The 19,849-nt window shown below is 44.6% G+C and overlaps 1 protein-coding gene across 1 annotated transcript in view; it reads right to left on the bottom strand.

Moving 5' to 3' along the window:
* Positions 1–4,388: 4,388 nt before the first annotated feature.
* LOC119165431 (oxytocin receptor) overlaps positions 4,389–19,849 on the bottom strand; it is a 50,468-nt gene continuing 35,007 nt past the window's right edge. Inside the window, exon 2 of the mRNA XM_075896296.1 lies at positions 4,389–6,170. Within this exon, the coding sequence (XP_075752411.1) occupies positions 4,577–5,770 (1,194 nt within the window). The 5' untranslated portion in view covers positions 5,771–6,170 and the 3' untranslated portion in view covers positions 4,389–4,576. The remainder of the gene's footprint in view (positions 6,171–19,849) is intronic.

Raw genomic sequence — 19,849 nt, 5'->3', positions numbered from 1 at the left:
TTTGTTTATTTCCTACATTACAATGTCTAATTCAAGACAGTGCACCCAAGGTGCAGCTCTCTGTGGTGGCGTTCCAGCAAAAGCAAAGGAAATCCAGAAATTTAGGTTCACCTGAAGGAGACATATAACATTTATACGTGCATTAGAAGCACTTGCCACTGCGTCGATGTCACCTGTCTCCTGCGAAGTGGTTAGGTGTCACAACATTATTAGTATTATTATTATTATTATTATTATTATTATTATTATTATTATTATTATTATTATTATTATTATTATTGTTGTTGTTGTTGTTGTTGTTGTTGTTGTTGTTATTATTATTATTCCGTAGCAGCCTGTAATTCCAAGTTATCGCCGATAGAGCACACAGGGATAATACACTCAAGCAATTTCATAAATCACACGCACCAGAAAAGACTACAATCTATGTGCTCCATCTAGCAGAATACGTGCACATGCCCATGTGTATGCATGCACAACACGCGACCACCTATATATATATATATATATATATATATATATATATATATATATATATATATATATATATATATATATATATATATATATATATATATATATATATATATATATATATATATATATATATATATATATATATATATATATATATATATATATATATATATATATATGCATGACGCTCTTGCCTACATACTAAGACATGCAGATGTCTCTCTCACACAGATCCTCCTATATTCCCAGTATGAGAGTGGCAACGCTTCAAATTACATGGGGCCCGATTACTATGCTCTTATATATCTGTGCCTTTATTTGAAGCAGATGAAATCACCTGCTCTTAAGCAAGTCAATTATTCAAGCTAAGTGTTATGACTTGCTTTTGCCTTCTGTAACCGTTTCTGTATGTTTATCACTACCTCTTGTGATAAACAAGACTTGGCTTGCAAGTCAAGCTTCGTCACAGCACGCCGGCGGAGCGTCTCCATATATATAATGTGTCAGACACTATATCATAGGGTGACGACAATGTCGCATCGAACGGGTTTAGTTTGCTTTCTGTAGGCGTTTCTGTACGTTTATCACTACCTCTATTTAAGGCTTGCAAGTCAAGCTTCATGCGTTATCTCTAAAAAAGAATAACACGGAGCACATTATTATGAAATATATGCATGAAAATATACTTTTGCATGAGTGAATATAAACACCTTCAGCGTAACACCACCGTTCTGAAATTTAGTCAAGCCTACAAGACGTTCCTGTACATTAATTCTTGGACGAAAATATGCAGGAGATCTATTGAACAGTTTACAGTTCTACATTAGGGTGCTCTGGTGGCTCTGAGACCAATAATTGAAACAAAATCGTTTAACTCTGGACCTTCCGAGAAATTCGCGATTCCTATGCAGTACGGGAGCTGGCGCTTCCCGATGTGGTATGGGAGGTATTCGCGCGGCATACGTTGCTGTGTCTGGCCGCTCCTGTCCGCAGCGGGTAAGTGTGCGGTAACGCCAGCTCTTTCTTGCAAGAATAGCTGCTTTGATAACCCGGTTTGAACGTTTGTCCACATGACCGATGTCGTTCGAGCTACACGAATCACAGCCAGCAACGAGTATCTGTTATTGGTCGTTTTACTGTACGCAACAGCGCAAATACTGATAACATCAGAACCTTTGCCTACGACAGCGATCCGTGCATCGCGATCCGAAGCATCGCCTGCATCGTCACTCTGAGGAAGAGCAGCCGGTTCAGTCTTGATCATGTAGCAGTGAGCAATTTCCTTCTAGTCTTTAACCTCATACCCAGCCATTCATACCCAAGACAGGAAAATGGCCAAGCAGTGAGTAAAGTTTCGCTTTAGGGTAACAGTGCATGACTAATGAAGTTAAATAATAAATTTAATTGTAATGCAAATTATCCTCCACAGAATATTTACAGTCACAGAATAATTTTTACATCTGCTTAGATTTAGGTGCGCATTTGAGAACACCTGGACGTGCGGTCGAACTTTCGGGAGCTTTCCACTACGGTCTCTCTCGTAATCTTTTTATAGTTTTAAGACGTTAAACCCCAACAATTATCATCATCAAGTAATTTAATTTGGGTAAACACAAAGCAATATGCACACGTGGCCATTCAAATTGAAGGAAGTTCGCATCACGAATGAATGAGTAAGCGTTCGCATCAACCACGCGAACACACTGCGAACGGAGAATACTCGTCGAGATATGCGTCAGCGGCAAGCCGCTTTGTTAGAGCTGACACTCTGCTTTGACACAGTCCCTTCCGCCTCTCCACCCACAGAGGTGACGGCCCTGCGATTTCTACAAGGTACCATCCTTCTTCCGGTTGCGGTTGCAACAAAGCAAGCTGCGCCATGGAATTTTTCGTACTACATCTTGGCACAGATGGTATAACAGGCTCTTAATGTTGCTATCGAAATAGGTACAGTTGTTTACTCTATAGCGATGAATGTTATTTTGCACCTGAGCTGCCAACCACCAGGCATTTACACAGGCATTTACACAGGTTCTCGTGAAAAGCTTTTACACGAAGATATACGCAAAAAAGTCCTCCTCCAAAGTACACTAACGCTCCGTCGACGCCCAGTACATTGTGAGCCTGAGTAGCGGTGTGGTAAAGCAGTAACACCCCGTATTATCTGCAGTACACAAGCATCAAAGCTGCCCCAAATCATATCGTAGCAACCATGCGGAAATTGCTAGTCGTCATGGCCTGTAAAGATTGTTGATGGGGTACCTATCGATTATGTTCATGTTGCGCCTTACCCACCGAAGCGTCGACTTTTCTTGACCTATTTCTGCCAACAAGAACATCAAATAGAACGTACGTTTATGCTGGAGTCTGGTTGACCTCAAGGGTTTCACTTGCATCTACGCGCAGAGGTGCTTCATAATTCTTCGAAATCACATACACATTCTATTTCTGCAGTGAACACTGGACTAATTCAAGATCTTTAGTTTCAAAATATTGGCCACTAAGCCTCCTACCGCACCCGTAAAAGGCACGTTCAAGGCCTATGAAAAAAGTTAATCTTGAAGGGCTCGCTATCTGAATACAAGAGAATAGAGATGTGGTTTTTGTCGGAGATACCTGTAACCTAATGAATTAGCTTTATCCAGCTAATGAGAAGGTTAACATGTACGGATTGTAAGTACATTTACTTTTTTCCTTAAGTCAACAAACCTGAGCGACCGCCTGTGAACTGTGTGTGCTCCCCGAGTGTTCTCGTGATTTTGTGTACCTTCTCATCTTTGTGCAACCTCTTTTCTCCCCTTTATCCCTTCCCCAGTGCAGGGTAGCAAACCGGATGTGCGTCTGGTTAACCTCCCTGCCTTTCCTTGTATCTTTATCTCTCTCTCTCTCTCTCTGCTTTTTCCTAAAAGTTATCGGCATGTGCGAAATCTAAAGAAAATCGAAACCTTAGAGCTCACAACTCAGCGTCTCTGGGCGGAATAACGATGTCACCACTTCCTCAGCCACACCTAACAAAGCACAAAACATAAGTGTAGCAAAGGCAACTTCGAATTTCGAGCCTGTGAAGATGAGTTGGAAAACCCGCTTATCCACATGAAGTGCAACATAAGAAAGTAATTTCACGCGTTCTAGATGCTTCAACGAACATAGCGGGACGACGATATCCACTTCTTTTGTATGTTAGTTATTATTCATTGTTTAGCATTAGTTAATAGAGATTGTTTCTTATGTTAGTCAATGTTTGTTTGGTTCTATCTTTTTTTGTCTTTCTCTTTCTTTCGTTTTTGTTTTCTTTGCGTGCACGGTTACGAGCATGTGAATTTCATGCTTCTACTGTTTTAGTTTTTTTTATAATCGCATACTTTCAGGCAGCAATTCCAAGTCCCAAATCTAGATTTTGCTTTTACAATCTCCGTAGGAATTTTTTAGAATACAGTTCTTGAGCACTCATTCCTGCTTATAATGTCGTCTATTTATGACGCTTGTGGTCTCAGTCTAACTGCAAAGTGCGTGTTGTTAGCGCTCTCAAAAGAGGCTGGGAATTGAAATTCAGGGTTCCCTGCCAAATCAGTTGTAATATTCAGCTTTTTTGCAAGATTTATGGTTCTAAACTTTCTTATGCTGATTGTACATGCTTGCCTCTCTCAAACTATTTGCCTTGATATGCTTTCATATGAAAGCACATGTAGAGCTGCGCTCATACTTCCCATTACAGCTATCATATTCTTTGTCAATTTTCTCTATATCGTTTCCTCTATATTGCCACAAATTTTATTCAAATTGGTCAGTGACTGTATGAATTAGCATCTTCTACGTTTTATGTGTATTTTAAAAGACGTAGCAATGAGTTTCGAGATAAAGCAGTGCTTTACTGTATGCGCCAATAACAAAATAAATTTTCAACTAGACTCAATATGTAAAATCATATTTCATTTCAGTAATTGTGTTCCTAACAGTATATTTTCTAAATACATGCTTCTGTCTACTCCGCTCGTCAGGTATGACACCATTATTCGCTTTTCGCCTGTCGAAAAACCCACACGGCTGTAAGTACAGGTTCAGCTCTGACTCAGTAACCTTCAACACCTGCAGGGACTTTTTATGGCTCATTCTCAACCCTTCGCTGTTTTTCGCAACTCTCGCATTTTTCGGGAGCTGGCGGCCCAGCTTTTCTCGTCAGACACCGCCGTCGACGACGTGACTGAGCCGCCGACCAAGGACCGCGGTATGTTACCGCAACTGTCCGCTTCGAGGTTGAAAAAGACGTCAATCGGTGCCACAGGCCGCACACGTTGGTGTCACACCACGCGACCCCTGCACCGCCGTTGAAGGCCAGGTACACGTACGGGTTAACGGCGCTATTCAGGGCTGATATTACGCCGAAAACGGCGACCAGGTTCGGTCCAAGCTGGACATTTCGCGCGAACGCTAGCAGCATCTCCTGCACCATGTACGGAAGATTGGTCACGAGAAACGCCACGAATATCACCACGGCCATCTTGAGCGTCCGCAGGCGAGCCTTCGGCATCGTGCTCCTGGCGCCGTCTACAACACAGCAGCCTCCATCAAATGCAGCGCCCACTGATGCGTCCGGTGGCGGACGCGGAGAGGACGAATTTGAATCCGCCTTCCACATGCGCAGTAGAATGCTCGTGTAAAGCGACACGAGCGCCACCAACGGCAGGATGAACACGAAGGCGAAGATGAAAGCCATGTAGGCTTGCCGAGCAATGGCGGAGTCACGGTATATGTAGAAGAGTGAGGCACAGTAGTGTTTGTCCCGAACCGCGACGAGCCGGAACACGAAGAGGTTTGGCAGCGATGGAATAAGAGACAGTAGCCAGCAGGCCACTGCTACCGAACGGGGCTTGGGCGCTGGAGCGAGTGGGTTGCAAATGGCGAAGTGACGGTCCACGGCGATTCCCACCAACATGTAGGTGGACGAGACGAGTGCGTAAGTCTGCAGCACCTTGAACACGCGGCAGGTAGCGTCGCCGGCAATCCAGACGCGTCCCATAATCTCCCACAACAGCTGCGAGTTCATAGTAACCAGTGTGACCAGCAGGTCGGCCAGGGCCAGGTTCAGGAATAGCACTTGCGCCTTGAGCAGCCGGTGGCGCCTGGATGTTAGGAGCCTGTAGCAGACCAGCAGGTTGCCCACAAGCGACAGGACGAGCATGGCGCCGATGAGGCTGATGCGAACTGTGCTGGCGTATCGAGGACCGAGCACCACGTCTTCGGTGGAAAACGCTCCCGTGGATATCGTCTCATTCTCCACGCTGTTGAAAGGCATGAGCTCAGATGACACGCCGGAAGTGAAGCCGTTCTCGAGCCAGCGTTTGCCTCCTGCCCCATCGCCCTTGAGGCTCGTCGTGAAACAGGCCAAGGCCAATCAGCTTCAGCCGACCTCAAATCTAGTTCTCTTCGGCTATATGTTGGTGCTGAATATATATGTATCTTAAGCTGCACCTCCAAGATAATGCCACGGCGTTTTTTTTTTCTGCTGTGCTAGCTTGTTTGGTCTACTGCATCCTCGCTACGTACGAATCAAAACTTCCTGCTGTGACGATCCACAGCAGCTCTTGTTTTCTTCGTGTGAAGGCTGTTGGCCTTGGCTTCATGGGGGGGGATTTCACTTTTTTGCCAAGAAACACCTTCGTCTGGAACGTACCATGGCTGCTGATGTATTTCGACTGAAACGGAACAAAAGGTGCAAAATACGGAATTAGTCAAATGAATGTCATTGTAATAAGAGGAGAGTTAGCACACATATACTCGGTTTCACAAGCTGTTGGCTGTACTGGGAAATGCATGGGCCCGTGATTGTGTTCCTACGCAAATGTCGCTTCCGTTAATCTTACAGATGGGCCAACCTGCGTGGGAAACTGTATACTATGCTACTTTTTTACAAACGATAGTTTTTCTTGAGGACCTTCGACACAAAAACTTTGGTCTATCTGCATGTACTTCAACTCTAAACGATACTCCGAATGGCACCAAACGGCACTCCAAACGGCCAACCCCAACCGCAGCGCCCACCATTATGGCTCAAGATTCAACGTTCATACTTGTGCGATTGTCAATTAAAAAGCAATTATTGCGAATATCTTAGTCACCGTAACAACACGTCAATATTATGTATGTGTGTCCTTTTACTAGAAAATGCATACATAAGTAATTCTAAGTAACGTAGCGTTTATCACGCTGCGTTAACAATGCAACGCTCGCACGAAAAGGCAAGTGTTTCCAACGCTTTGCTTAGACGACACGGTGCTGGCACCTACCCGTAGCCTTGCGTTCTACACCTTATCACCTCCGAGACTGGTGCGCAAACCGCGAGCTTCGTTCTCCAAGATAACTGCCAGATAGCGTTTATGTCTCATGTGTCACGTGACTTGATGTGCTCGTTCGCCTCCGCTGCACGCTCGAGGCACTCTAACGCAGCCCCTCCAGAATACCATTCACCGATTTTCGTGCGCAGAACATCAAATAAACAATTTGTTCACTCTCTCCAGACGTAAGAATATTGTCTTTTGATGACATTGCAGTGTAACGTGCAGATATGGGGCCGAAGTTTTGCGTGTGTACCAGGTGGCATTTGGCACCTTCTTGGTATGTTTTGTCTATTTTTTTCGACAGGTCAACTTTCCTTCCAAAGGAACTGACCCAGCTTTGTTCACTTATATTCTGCGTCACCTGTTGCTATGAGTTTTCGGCAAATGAGAGCTTAAATTTAATAATTGTTTATGCCACAGGTACACAAAAAATATTTATTTTAATTATTGAATCAATCAATTTAGTTGACTCAATGAGTCAATTATTGAGCAATTCATTGAATCAAGCAATCTTAAGCTAACTTTTCTGGCGTAACGGAGCATGTCTTTTTGTTTATTGTTTGGCAATTTTGACAGTACTGAACGATCTTGTCTTGTACGTAGCAGGTAATGGTTACCATGACCCTGTTATAAAAATTAATATCACATCATGCTCATCCCAACTGAAATGTGGCATCGCAGCTCCGCAGAAATCTGCGGCGGCATTGCATAATAGGCGTCGCTTTATGTGAAAGGCGTTTCGAAAACGGTCCTTGCACTTATAACCAAGCTTATTTATCCTCTACTGCATCTCTACATTAGGCAGCACTGCCAACACCTATCGATATATATATATATATATATATATATATATATGAAAACAAGTGTATATGTAAGGGCTCGTTTTTCCGTGTTTTTGACACAATATTAAAAAGATTTAACAGACAGTAATGCCCTTATTCTTTCCCTTATTCATTAAACGAGGGTCTCGCACTGGCAGACTTGGTGTCATTAGCTTGTATACGAGGGACTATTGGTCAGCTGCCCGCTCGTAATAAGTTCACGTGCTACGTGACGCCACACATGTGCATAAAAGCGTGTTTCACACTCGCCGCTTGGCTTATAGATGGCGCTGACTGACACTCCTACTTCTAAATTCATATAATGATAAGTGGGGTTTAACGTCCCAAAACCACTATATGATTATGAGAGACGCCGTAGTGGAGGGCTCCGGAAATTTAGACCACCTGGGGTTCTTTAACGTGCGCCCAAATCTGAGCACACGGGCCTACAACATTTCCGCCTCCATCGGAAATGCAGCCGCCGCAGCCGGGATTCGAACCCGCGCCCTGCGGGTCAGCAGCCGAGTACCTTAGCCACTAGACCACCGCGGCGGGGCTAAATTCATATATAAACCCAAAAATTGGATGGAGGGAAGGTCGCTGTGATAGCTCAGTGGTCAGAGCATCGAACGCGTTATTCGAAGGTCGTAGGTTCGATTCCTGCTCACGGCTGGTTATTCTTTCACCCACTTTCCTTTCTTATTTACATTTCATTTGGTCTAATAACTTCCCCTATACATTCCTTGGCATTACTGTCTGTTAGATCTCTTTGTTTATATATATATATATATATATATATATATATATATATATATATATATATATATATATATATATATATATATATATATATATATATATATATATATATATAGCAGCGATGGCGTAGTGGTTAGAGCATCCGCCTCACATGCAAAAGGTCCGTGGCTCAAATCCCGGTGCCGCGCAGTTCCCAACCGGATAAAAAAAATCCGCGTGGTGATGGAACTGCATTACGAGGCCTGGGGTGCGGCCTCACCGATAACCACCGCCGGGAACGCACTTCGTCACCAGAGAAGGATTGGCCACCCTGGTGAAGTATCTGGCCACCACCTCCCATATGCATACGTGTATGGAGGACTGGGTTAACTGGCGGAGCATGGGAGAGGCCTTTGTCCTGCAGTGGACGTAGTCAGGCTGATGATGATATATATATATATATATATATATATATATATATATATATATATATATATATATATATATATATATATATATATATATATATATATATATATATATATATATATATATATATATATATATGAGAGAGAGAGAGGAGGGGGAGAGAGGGAGGGAACAAGAAAGAACAAGAAGAGACACAACCATAGTGGTTGTTTTCGTATTGGCTCTGTAGCTAATATTTCAAAAACTACTTTTCTTTTTTCTCTTTTCAAGGACTAAGTGCTAGTTATTGTCTACCCAATCATGTGTAAAAGTTGATGATTGCTCACAGCGTTTACGAGGAAAAAAAATTACGCGGCTGGTATCAATATTTTCTTGATCCGTCAGAAAGAAGCAGAATTCTGCTCAGCCAATCTTCCTGATCTATGCATTAAGCTGCTCTGGTGTCAGTACAGCAACGAGAACGACAAGCAACGACTTTAGGCCACGAGCTACAAAACACCGAAAGTTTATTCGTTTCGTGCCCGGGGACAAAGCGGATTTTTTTTTTGTAATTCTGGCATGTGGGAGGACAGAACGCGACAAAAAAGGCATACGATTGCCTTCGAGAGTGTCGTGCTACTTGAAGCATTAACTTACACCCACTGATCTCCAATAGAGTTGCTGGATGGCGCTTCGCCGCTGTCGTGGCCTGGCGCGCGCACGGCCACCGGAAGTTCAATGGCTCGTCCCGGAAGTTGAGCGTCTGCTACGCTTCTCAACCGCTGATCAGCGTTCCCATTGACGCATTTTGCATTTTGTTCTCACTTGATTGCATTTTGGTGATACACATCGCGTTCATATCACAACTTATGCTATACCGAAACATTCGACGTTAATATGAAGCAGTTTATAATTGCGAAGGAGAACGAAAATGGCACTTAGGTATCGGTTCGAGAGGAGACGACGCAGCTCGAACGGGATTTATGCTGGCGAGTGGACTTTATGATTCGTGTTAGGATGCACGTCTTACAATAAATTAACAGTCACGAAGGGGCTTGTATTAGTCGAAAACAATAAATCAACAGCCGTGAAAGGCCTTGGATTATCGGAAAATCAACTAGCTAAGCGAGTTCGATAACAACGCGGAGGAAGCTGTCCACTGAAGCTGCCTGAAACAGAATAACCGATTTGATGTTTGCTACGTGCCGGCCAAAAAAAAAATCCTGAAATGGCTGTGCGCAGCTTGCTCCTGTTTTACCTTTGAAGGTTAGTACATCGGAACCCTTTACAATATGAATTCAAGCATATGTGTGTAACCAGCAGGTCAAAGTAAATTCTTTTAAAACGCGCTTTCTCATCATTGCCTGACAAAAGGTATCGCTCTTTCTCTTGAAGGAAAATTTCTAGCTTATGAACACATTTATTGCTAGTTTTCAGGGACACCCACCCATTGCGCACACGCAGTGCCTAATGCAAACTGGTCTATCCAGATTTAGATTTGCCTAGTGGTTACGGCTTCAATTGGACATTTTAGTGTAACCCTTAAAGAATGATAAAGGAGGACGCGTGGAACTGCTTCATTCGAATTGAGAGGCCTGCAATTGGACGAAAAACTCATTTACTCAGAACGTTTGTGCACGTGTCCTTGTTACTGACAATGCAGTGCCTGGAGATGGTTGGCAATAGTGCATGCAGGTTAATATTTAAGTATGCTTCCTGCCTCGCCATTGAAAACAAAACAGGCATACATGTACAAAGATAGATTTCACGTGTTTATTGTACTCGAAGCACTTAAGAACTGCCACGTCACGTCACTTCACTGGTGACTGAAAATAATCAACTCTGCAAGTCGCTTGAAGCACTTAAGAACTGCCACGTCACGTCCCTTCACTGGTGACTGAAAATAATCAACTCTGCAAGTCACTTGAAGCACTTAAGAACTGACACGTCACGTCACTTCACTGGTGACTGAAAATAATTAACTCTGCAAGTCGCTTGAAGCACTTAAGAAATTCCACGTCACGTCACTTCACTGGTGACTGAAAATAATCAACTTTGCAAGTTGCTTGCGGATGTTTGGTCCTGTTATCTTTGCAGTAGCTTGCTTCGCGGCATGGTGCATCCTGACAGCAGCCGATGACACATTTAACAAGACGCACAAAGTGGTTGGAGTCAACTGCTGATTCGAACATATGGCCATGCAGTTCCAGATAGAGCTTGTTCGTGCTCAGCACTCCCGAAAGTTCTGCCATAACCTTGGCTGTCACAGTGTCAGCTGCATTCTTTTTTGGAATGCCTCCGTCGTGAACCTTCTCCTGCAGTCGAACAGCTTTTTCAGTCAGCTGACAGATGTACGTTGTCGATGACGACGGCTTGGAAAGACCTCCACGGTTTTTTCTGTTCAGGAGTGCCGAACCACATGTCTCAGCAATGGTGGCCGAGTAGCATACTGCGCAAGGTATTTTACGTTTGACCATTCGGCAAACAAACCCTGCGATGTAACCAACAACGTTTCCAAGGTACGGAGACAGTGGAGGGAGATCCTCAACTATGACATCCAGCTCGCTCTCGTCGGGTAGGTCTATGCCTTGCATGAGGTCTTGTGTGCCGCTTCGCTTTGCTGTGGCCATGTCGAGCTCATCGTTGGAGCAAAACTGACTGCTCACGTACAGTATGCGCGTATTGTCAAGAGACTCACAGTTCCCTCGCCCACCCTTCACCTGGTTGTGTGTGACAAGCCGCTTGTATGCCGCCACAAATTGTGAGACTGTGGGATTGTTATTCCAGCCCCTTTTAGAACGCACAGCAGCAAAGAACAGTTCAATGTGGTCTTGTGAAAGCTTGTAAGTAAGAAAGTAACGGAGTGGAGCATTGTCCGAGAGGAGGAGCGCGGATGCCAGACCGATGACACTTTCAATGGTCACCAGAAATCCTAGAAATGGAGTTCTTCTGGGCGTCCTGAAAATGAGAACACCTGATCCGTCAGTCAGCCCCCGAATGTACTCCTTGACTTCTTCGAAGAAGTTCATCCAGGTTCCCTTGTTGCTAGGTCGGAGCGGCGCTTTGAAACCATTGGCCACTGGGTTGCGTGAATTGAGGAAATCAAACAGTTTATCGAGCATTCGAATAAATTTCACAGTTCCTTCTGAATTCTTGAACTGTGGGAGTTGCAAGTCTTCACGACAAAAGTCTATGGCGTCAGCCACACTAGTGCTTATAGTCTGGACAGCAAGGTTGACTTTCATCTTCTGTTTCTGCCACTGAATGTGTGCAGCACGTAGTTTTGTTGCTGCATGCAGGCCTTCTTTTCCTTGAAGTTCTTGTAGCTGGACAATGTAGTCCCAGCTCACCGATGCGCCTGATGCGTCCCTGAGGCACCCAAGAGCAGAAAGAGCATTTCTAACTAACTTGACCATGTGACATGCGTCTAAAAGGCAGTACACCTTTTCTTGTGTAACAGGGTGAGGGAATGATGTTGACATCGCTGATGCATCTTCAACGGAAGCCCCCAATTCTTCGAACATTGTAAAGTTACAACGGAGACCATCACATGTCAATGATGTCACGTGCACTCCTGTCTCATGAAACTTTGTCAGACAGAGCTTCACAATGTTCGCACGCTCTTTTCCTGAAAGACCATTGACCAAAAAATAGCCACACGGTACCTTCCAGTGGGAGTCCAGAGATACGAGCATGAAAACAAGGGCTTCAGACGCAACTGCGTTACTGTCATCGTCCACTTCATTGCCAATATCCACGTAGCTTCGAAATTTTTTGCCGTCTCATTCAAGGTGCTTTCTAATGGCCATTTCATCAACAACAAGGTTGCAGAGAAGCTGTTTGTTGTTCTTCTTAGCCTCATTGGCTTTTGCTCGGATGGCGTTGATTGCTTCGCTTGTGAATCCAGGTTCTCCGTTAATGGAGCTATACCATTTAGTTATAGTCGATGGATGTGGCAAGGAACATTGAAATGTTTCTCTGACATAGTTATATGCCTTTGTCGAGTAAAACTGTAGCGTGAGTGCAAATGCACGCAGTGCAGGAAAATATTTGTCTCGGCTTAACTTAACAGACGACTTGTCGCCTTCACTGGATGTTTGCTCGAGCAACCGTTTCGTAACTTCCAAGGGGATCCCCGTGAAGCACCTTTCAAGCATTGCCGAGGCATCTTCTGAAGTGAGCTGCTTGTGCTTGAGGTCATCAATTATCTCATTAAATGAGCTGACCTTCCTTCTTAACCGACATTCTCGTTCAAGGCTGAGCTTCAGCTTTCTATTCACTGTAGCCGCTGCATCTGTGCAAGCATCCAGTTTCCTCTTCAGTGTTTTTGGCGTGTCAAGGACTGCATAGCTGTGCTCGGCGACCTGAAAACAAAACAGTGAAAGTTAAAGCTGTTGAAAAAGACACGTTTCACAAAAACCACTCATCATATGACAGTCTTTGTAAAGCAGGCATCTGTTCGTAGCTTACGTGGTTTAACGCAGAAAATAAGCAACCAGGTGCACAGGGAAGTTTAGAAATTAACTTTGTCCCCTTCATTTACCGGTGCACTCGAGAAATGCCACCCACATCAGACAGGAATTTCAATATTTTCCCTGGATTAGAAAAACTGGTGCTGCAGCCATGAATAAAACCAATGTTCTGCTATGACTACAGAACATACCAGGACTACTAACTTGATTCAAATTGGATGCTATCCTGGTGTGCATAATGTATACAAAGTTATCGTGTTGGTCACCACGAGATTGCAAGAAAGTGGCCTGACTAACATCGGACTAGTTACATTCAACCGAGGACGGACCAAGTAGCTGCACTCGGGCAGCGTAGTACAAAAAAAGGCAACTTGCATGGGCTGAGTTCTCTTGCACCGTGGTTGGAGTGTTGTCGTTTGGCTGTTCCACTGGGGTCACATCCGCAATGGCAGTTCTCTGCTTAGGCGCCTTTCTCTCAGCAGTCCTCTGAAGCAGCCGTGTTTCATTCACAGTTATGCTTATTTATTACTGCGAGTGCAAAATGCTGTAAGTAAAAAATTATGCTGGCGTCAAGCATATTATAGCAGTTTAGCAGTTTCTGAACTATACCACTAGCATCTTAGACAGCTATCATAGCACCACTGAGATATATAACGCAGATAGGAGCATTTCAGAAATTGAAAGAAAAAATTGGGCACTTAAAATTCAAGACCTCGCGCTTTGTAACGTAATGGACATGTTTTTCCAATTCCGTTTCATTGCTTACAGTACATGGTTTTCAGAGTAAGTCTGCCAAACAATTCCTCAACCACAGCTTCTCACAGCTACATGTAGATTTTATTGTGCTCCGAGCTAATTTGTAGGGCGTCATTTTTAAAGGGACTCAGCAGATGAACTACGAAAGAAGGTAGCGCCCATTCAGGCGATTTCAGTGTCTAATAAACGTAGCGTCAACTGTAGGGGTTACGAACGGGGATACGAACGCTAAACGAGCGAACTGCGATGGCCGAACAGTATGCTTTTTTTTTCCGGGACGCTATACCAAAATGCCGAGATGTCGTACTATACCTTTTCCAAGTGCTTCGGGAAAGAAAACAAGGTGGGCACGGCGTCAGGCTGTAGCCGAGTTCGTGCGCCCGTTCTGTCAAAACAGTTGTCAGTAAAGTGGTCACTGCAGAGTCTGCTACCTGGGGATGGAGTTCATTTGTCCCTTCTTAAGTTTACCACCCAACGCTGGTATAAACCCGGCTTAGAGCGTGGGAACCTGCGTAACAAGAGCCACAGCTTAACATTGACACTGATATGACGTTTGCGTTTCGCTGCGTATCACGCACTTCGCACAGAATATTGTAATACTTACAAGTGGAACGTCTTCCCAGACGACTTCTCTGGTCTGCTGGTGCAGTTGACGGCGCAACAAGCAGGCATTTTTAGCGGAATGCGCGTGAAACCAGCCCATACGTAGCACGCGCTATGCTGGAACGGCGGCCATTTGTCCGACTTCCGGGACGAGCGCTCGAACTTCCGGCGGCCGCATGCCGGAGAGCTCGAAGCGCCATCCAGCACCCTAGTGGAGATCAGTGCTTACACCTAACATATAATATATTTACTTGTTTAAAGGGGTTCGCACATACAAAATAATGTCATATAGAGCTTTTTGGGAAGCAAACGACTAGATAACTTATCGATTGCCGTTTAGAACCTGACTCCCTCTATTCACGTCGCATCGAGCTTCTTCCGTGTTCCCAAGGATCCTCTCAAGAATCGTATAAGAAGACCGCTGGAAGCCCCAAGTTAAGTCGTTCGCAAACATGCCTTAGTATTCAGTTTTAACGACTTTTCTTCAATACCCTCATTGACAAAAGTACAAGCGCTATAAAATCTGAATCTGGCGCCCGTTAAAATTCATTGCCTCACAAAGCCTCGTGGACGAAGTTAAATGCTTTGAAACGCTTGAGCAGTTCTGCATCAAAAGAGGTGAAGAAGATACGTCAAAAAAATTGGCAGATCTCGCGTACAGCGGAAATCGATATAATGCGAAGAAGAAATGAGAAATATTGATATGTCACTTTAAAATCAGCACAATGTTAAGAGGTGGAGGTAAATGATGCCGTACATGACTTCCGTGTCATGATTATCATGTTTGGATGTGTCGTTTACCTTTGACTATTCAGGTCACGTGATACCAAATTTAGCATATGTGGAGCCTGCAAAACGGCTGCGAGGACGCTATTAGCATGGTATGCTGTCAGTGTTCTTACATGACACGCGTATCAGGATTAACATGTTTGCACCAGTCATATATTTCATCTTTCATTGACGTCACATAACACCAAATTTCGTATATGAGGAGCTGGCAAAACGGCCATGAGCGCATCATGAAGGGCCTAATTATACCCTCTGGTGTACCGTTGACGTACGCGCACGCTGGGCACAGCGACGCTACGTAAGCAAAACGCAAACACTAGGCGCGACCGCGGTGGCCCGGCGCCAACTGGCGCATAATTCGCGCCGATGCCTCACCCGGACAACACTGCGTCTCCCTCTTTTCGTGACGGAGGGACGCTGGACGCGCTGAAACGCGCATGCGTCAAAGCAACGCAGCGCGGCGCGCGCCTGCTAGTATATAGCAGGACCGGTGCTTGGCATAGCAACGACAGCGTGACGCGACGAAATGAACGCCGGCGAGCACGCGCACCGCGTCACGTCAAAACGTATTGGCGCCATCACTGTGGCGTGTAGTCATGTTCTCACATGACGCGCATCTCATGATTATTATGTTTGCACCAGTATCATGCCTTCGTCATCCATTGACGTCACGTAACACCAAATATGGCATATGTGAAGCTAGCGAAACGGCGGCGAGCGCATCATGAGTGTGACATGTAGAAATGTTGTTACATGACACGCATGTCGTGATTATCATGTTTAGATGGGTCATTTACCTTTACCGTCCATTCTCGTTGCGTAATGCCGAGTTTGGTACATGTGAAGCTAGCGAAACGGCCGCGAGCGCATCATGAGCGTAGCATGTAGTCCTGTTACATGACGCGCCTCTCATGTTTATTATGTTAGCACCAGTATAATACCTTCGTCATCCATTCACATCCCGTAATACCAAATTTGGTGTAGGTGAAGCTAGCGAGACGGCCACGAGTGCGCCATGAGCGTGGCATTTAGTCATGTTGTTACATGACACGCATCTTATGATTTTGATGTTAGGGTCTGTCGCTTGTGTTTGCCATGCAATCATGTCATACCATACCAGTTTCCGGTATACCATGTGAAATATTGTTGATAAATAACAAAAATAGGAGTGGCGCGAGCACTGAGCCTTGCTGAACACCTGAGTTAACAGGTACTGTACGGGTACAATGATCATTGGAGAACAGGTATTGTTTCCGATTTGAAAGATCAGTGGAAATCCAATTTAGAAGCTTAGTACTTTTAAGAAATAAATTCAATTTGAACAAAAACATATTGTTCCATTCATATTGGTATAAATAGAACAAATATGAGTGATCGGGAACACTATCCCCACGTGGTTTTCGTTTTCCGCCAACTTATATGCAAAAGCGAGATGCATGAAAGTAAAGCTGATGTTGCTAATTCGGTTGGCCATACCTATTGAGAAAGCACAGCAATAATGTATTCTTCATAGCAATTTGCATACGGCTAGCTTTCTTGTTTCTTCGTTCTAGTGCACGTTTCTGCTAGTGAATTCCAGGAGGGCGTTCTATAATTAGCTAAAGGGCCACCCACCAGGTTTGACAATTTCGAGCTGACAAGCGCAATGCGTAGACGAGGCGTTCATGATTGCGTCTGCCAAAATTTGCAACGCTACGCGCCGCAGAAATGGGTCAAATTTCGAGATGAACGCTGCTCCCACTTCTTGGGCATGACGTGCGCGTATGAATGGCCCTACGTACACGGCAATTTAGTGACGTTGGTCCTCTACGTTGACGACTTTGCTCTGACGTTGCCAACAGTGCACGTGACATGGCGAAATTTATTTAACACAATATGCATAGTTTGTGTATTTGTTGCTTGAAGAGATTAATAAATTTCTAGCTAAATAATGAGACGTAATAAGAGAATGTGAATGTTTATATATATATATATATATATATATATATATATATATATTTCTAATAAATGCTTCGCATTTAAAAACCCCGCTCGCGTGCACGGGGGTTAAGGTTGTTCGAGTACGTCATGCGCACGTGACATCTTGGTCAGATGCCGGAGAGGGTAGGGAAAAGATTTGGTTTGTGAATTCTATATGGAGGAGCGGGAAGTATTTCGAGCTCGCCTCCTCTCACGTTCGTTTAGCGCCGCTTCAAAAAACAAAAAAAGCTTTCACAACTCCCAATGAACCGATTCAAATAATTTTTGTTCCAAAAATGTTCCTCATCGGACACCAAGTAACTTCCACGGTCTAACCGAAATTTGATACGGGACCTGGAGAGTGGCCCTTTAACAAAGCTCGAAATCACCTCGGCCGAGCATTGGGAGGCTATGCGGTTCAGCACACCTCCGGAAGACCAGCTCTGGACTTATACCCGTGACACACGGGCAAAAGTAAAGTACTTTGAAGTAAACCCCTTTTGTCGCCTAAGGGGACCATTTGCAGAAAGGAGTGGCGCTGATGACACACGGCACTGGACTACTGCTTTAGGCGGTGCCTCAGAACAACGCTGCAGAAAAAACGGCGCTGTTTGTGGAAGCACCAAGATTGGAAATATTAAAAAAAAATCTGCGCATGTACATCACATTCATCGACGCAGGAGCATAAAACCGTTTTTTTTCTTTATTGTCTGGTGGCCTATAATGCGCATACCTGTAATTTTCTTTCGCTTTTTTTGCATTTTTAGCAGCAACTTAAGTTCGTCTGGCAACTATGAACAGTCGGTGTTTTGCTTTTTTTGTTTTTTGTCGTGCTTTTTACATGGCTGCGTCCAGCTGGGTTAGTGACGGCGTGCCGCGTTTCCTTATGGGGAATACCGGCGTCGGTGAGGATCTCGGAAATTGCCTGGTACACTCCACTGTTGTGCTTTTGCCCTCGCAAGGCGTCCAAATGGTCCTCCCATAGCTTTATCAGCGCCCAGGTATCCTTTTCAGTCCACTAGACGCGCGGATTTTTCTTCACTGACTGAACCGACTTCATTGTTACAAGATACTACGTCGCCGACACAGCAACTGCCGCTGCCAACCCTAACATGATCGCGCTAGTGACGTAATGCAGGCGTTTGAGAGTATAGACAGACTATAGGTCTTCACTTTTCAACAAATCGCTCTACTACTGAGAATGAAAACATTTTTTCAGCGCAAAAAATACTGACAGGGCACCGCAGTGTTGCGACCCGTTTTCTTATATTGATAAATTATAAACACTGTATGGGAGAGTACTCCCTTCCTGCCAGAAAAGTAGATGCGGGATCTGCTTTTGCGAAAAAGATCTTTGCCGGAAAGGAGTTACTCCTTTGTCGTGTGTCACTGCGCCCGAACGCCTTTCCGAAAGATGTCCCCTTGTCTAAAGGACTTCAGGGTGCCCGTGTGTCAGGGGCTTTAGTGGCTGGTAGAACACGCCGCCAGGATTCAAGGCCTGAGAAAAAGGCATTATTGAGGGGCCCGTCTCCTGGTCCCGCGCCTTTTTTGACCCCAGCCGGGCACTTCAATAACGTTTCTTTCTCCTTCTTTCTAAGCATCCAAAGTGACACCGAGCTAGTAAGAATTTGCAAAATTATTTTATAGCTCTGCAAAATATTTCTTTAATGTATCGGAACATGCAGAACTATGTTATTGTGGCTTTCGCACAGGTCTGCTCTATCCTAGGTTTTCTTAATTGAGGACACACCAAAACACAGCAATCCCATTGAAGAGCCATCTTCATCAAAGTGGCCCTTCCACGTCGACCAAACAGTAGTGGCCAGTAATGGGGGGATTATCCGGTAGAGAGATCCATGGTCGTTAACGGACGGACGCCATTACCATAGCCGCAATGTGTTTTTTTAGCGAGCACTGATTTATTGCGTGCCACTCGAGTACTCGCCTGCAAGCCCTCGTTAGACGAACAAATGTATTCTTCCGAAGAAAATAGGTCACAGTGGGTACGGGAGGCGACGGGAGGTAGCTGCTAACGACAGGATATTGGGGGTAAAGATGGAGAAAGGGATGGAAAGAGGGAAGAAAATCGACCATCGTACTACACCACACCAGCTGCAGTCGGTATATCAGCTGCAGTTTCGACAGGCTTTGGCACATGTGCGAGTGTAGGTCAAACAGGCTACAAGACCTTTATTATTAACAGATGGTGGTGTTGAACGGCAACAAGGAATTGTAGGGAAGTACAAAGGCGCTTACTTTCCCCAAAAAATAATAAACAAAGAACGCAAACGTTTACTTTTATTTTATTCCGAATACGACATTTTTGTAGAAAATAAGCGACGCTTCTTTACCTGAAGCATACACGCTGGCTTGCTCTTTCAAGTCTGGGCGTGACGGTTGCCCGTTTTGTGTCTTCTGAGGTGATATCGGTGACATCGAACATTTAAAAGAGAAAAAGCAGCGATGGTACCCGGCTTGCAAAAAGGTTGTC

This window comes from Rhipicephalus microplus, chromosome 1, assembly GCF_043290135.1.
Source record: "Rhipicephalus microplus isolate Deutch F79 chromosome 1, USDA_Rmic, whole genome shotgun sequence".
Lineage (NCBI taxonomy): Eukaryota > Metazoa > Arthropoda > Arachnida > Ixodida > Ixodidae > Rhipicephalus > Rhipicephalus microplus.
This window is presented reverse-complemented; position numbering and strand designations above follow the sequence as displayed.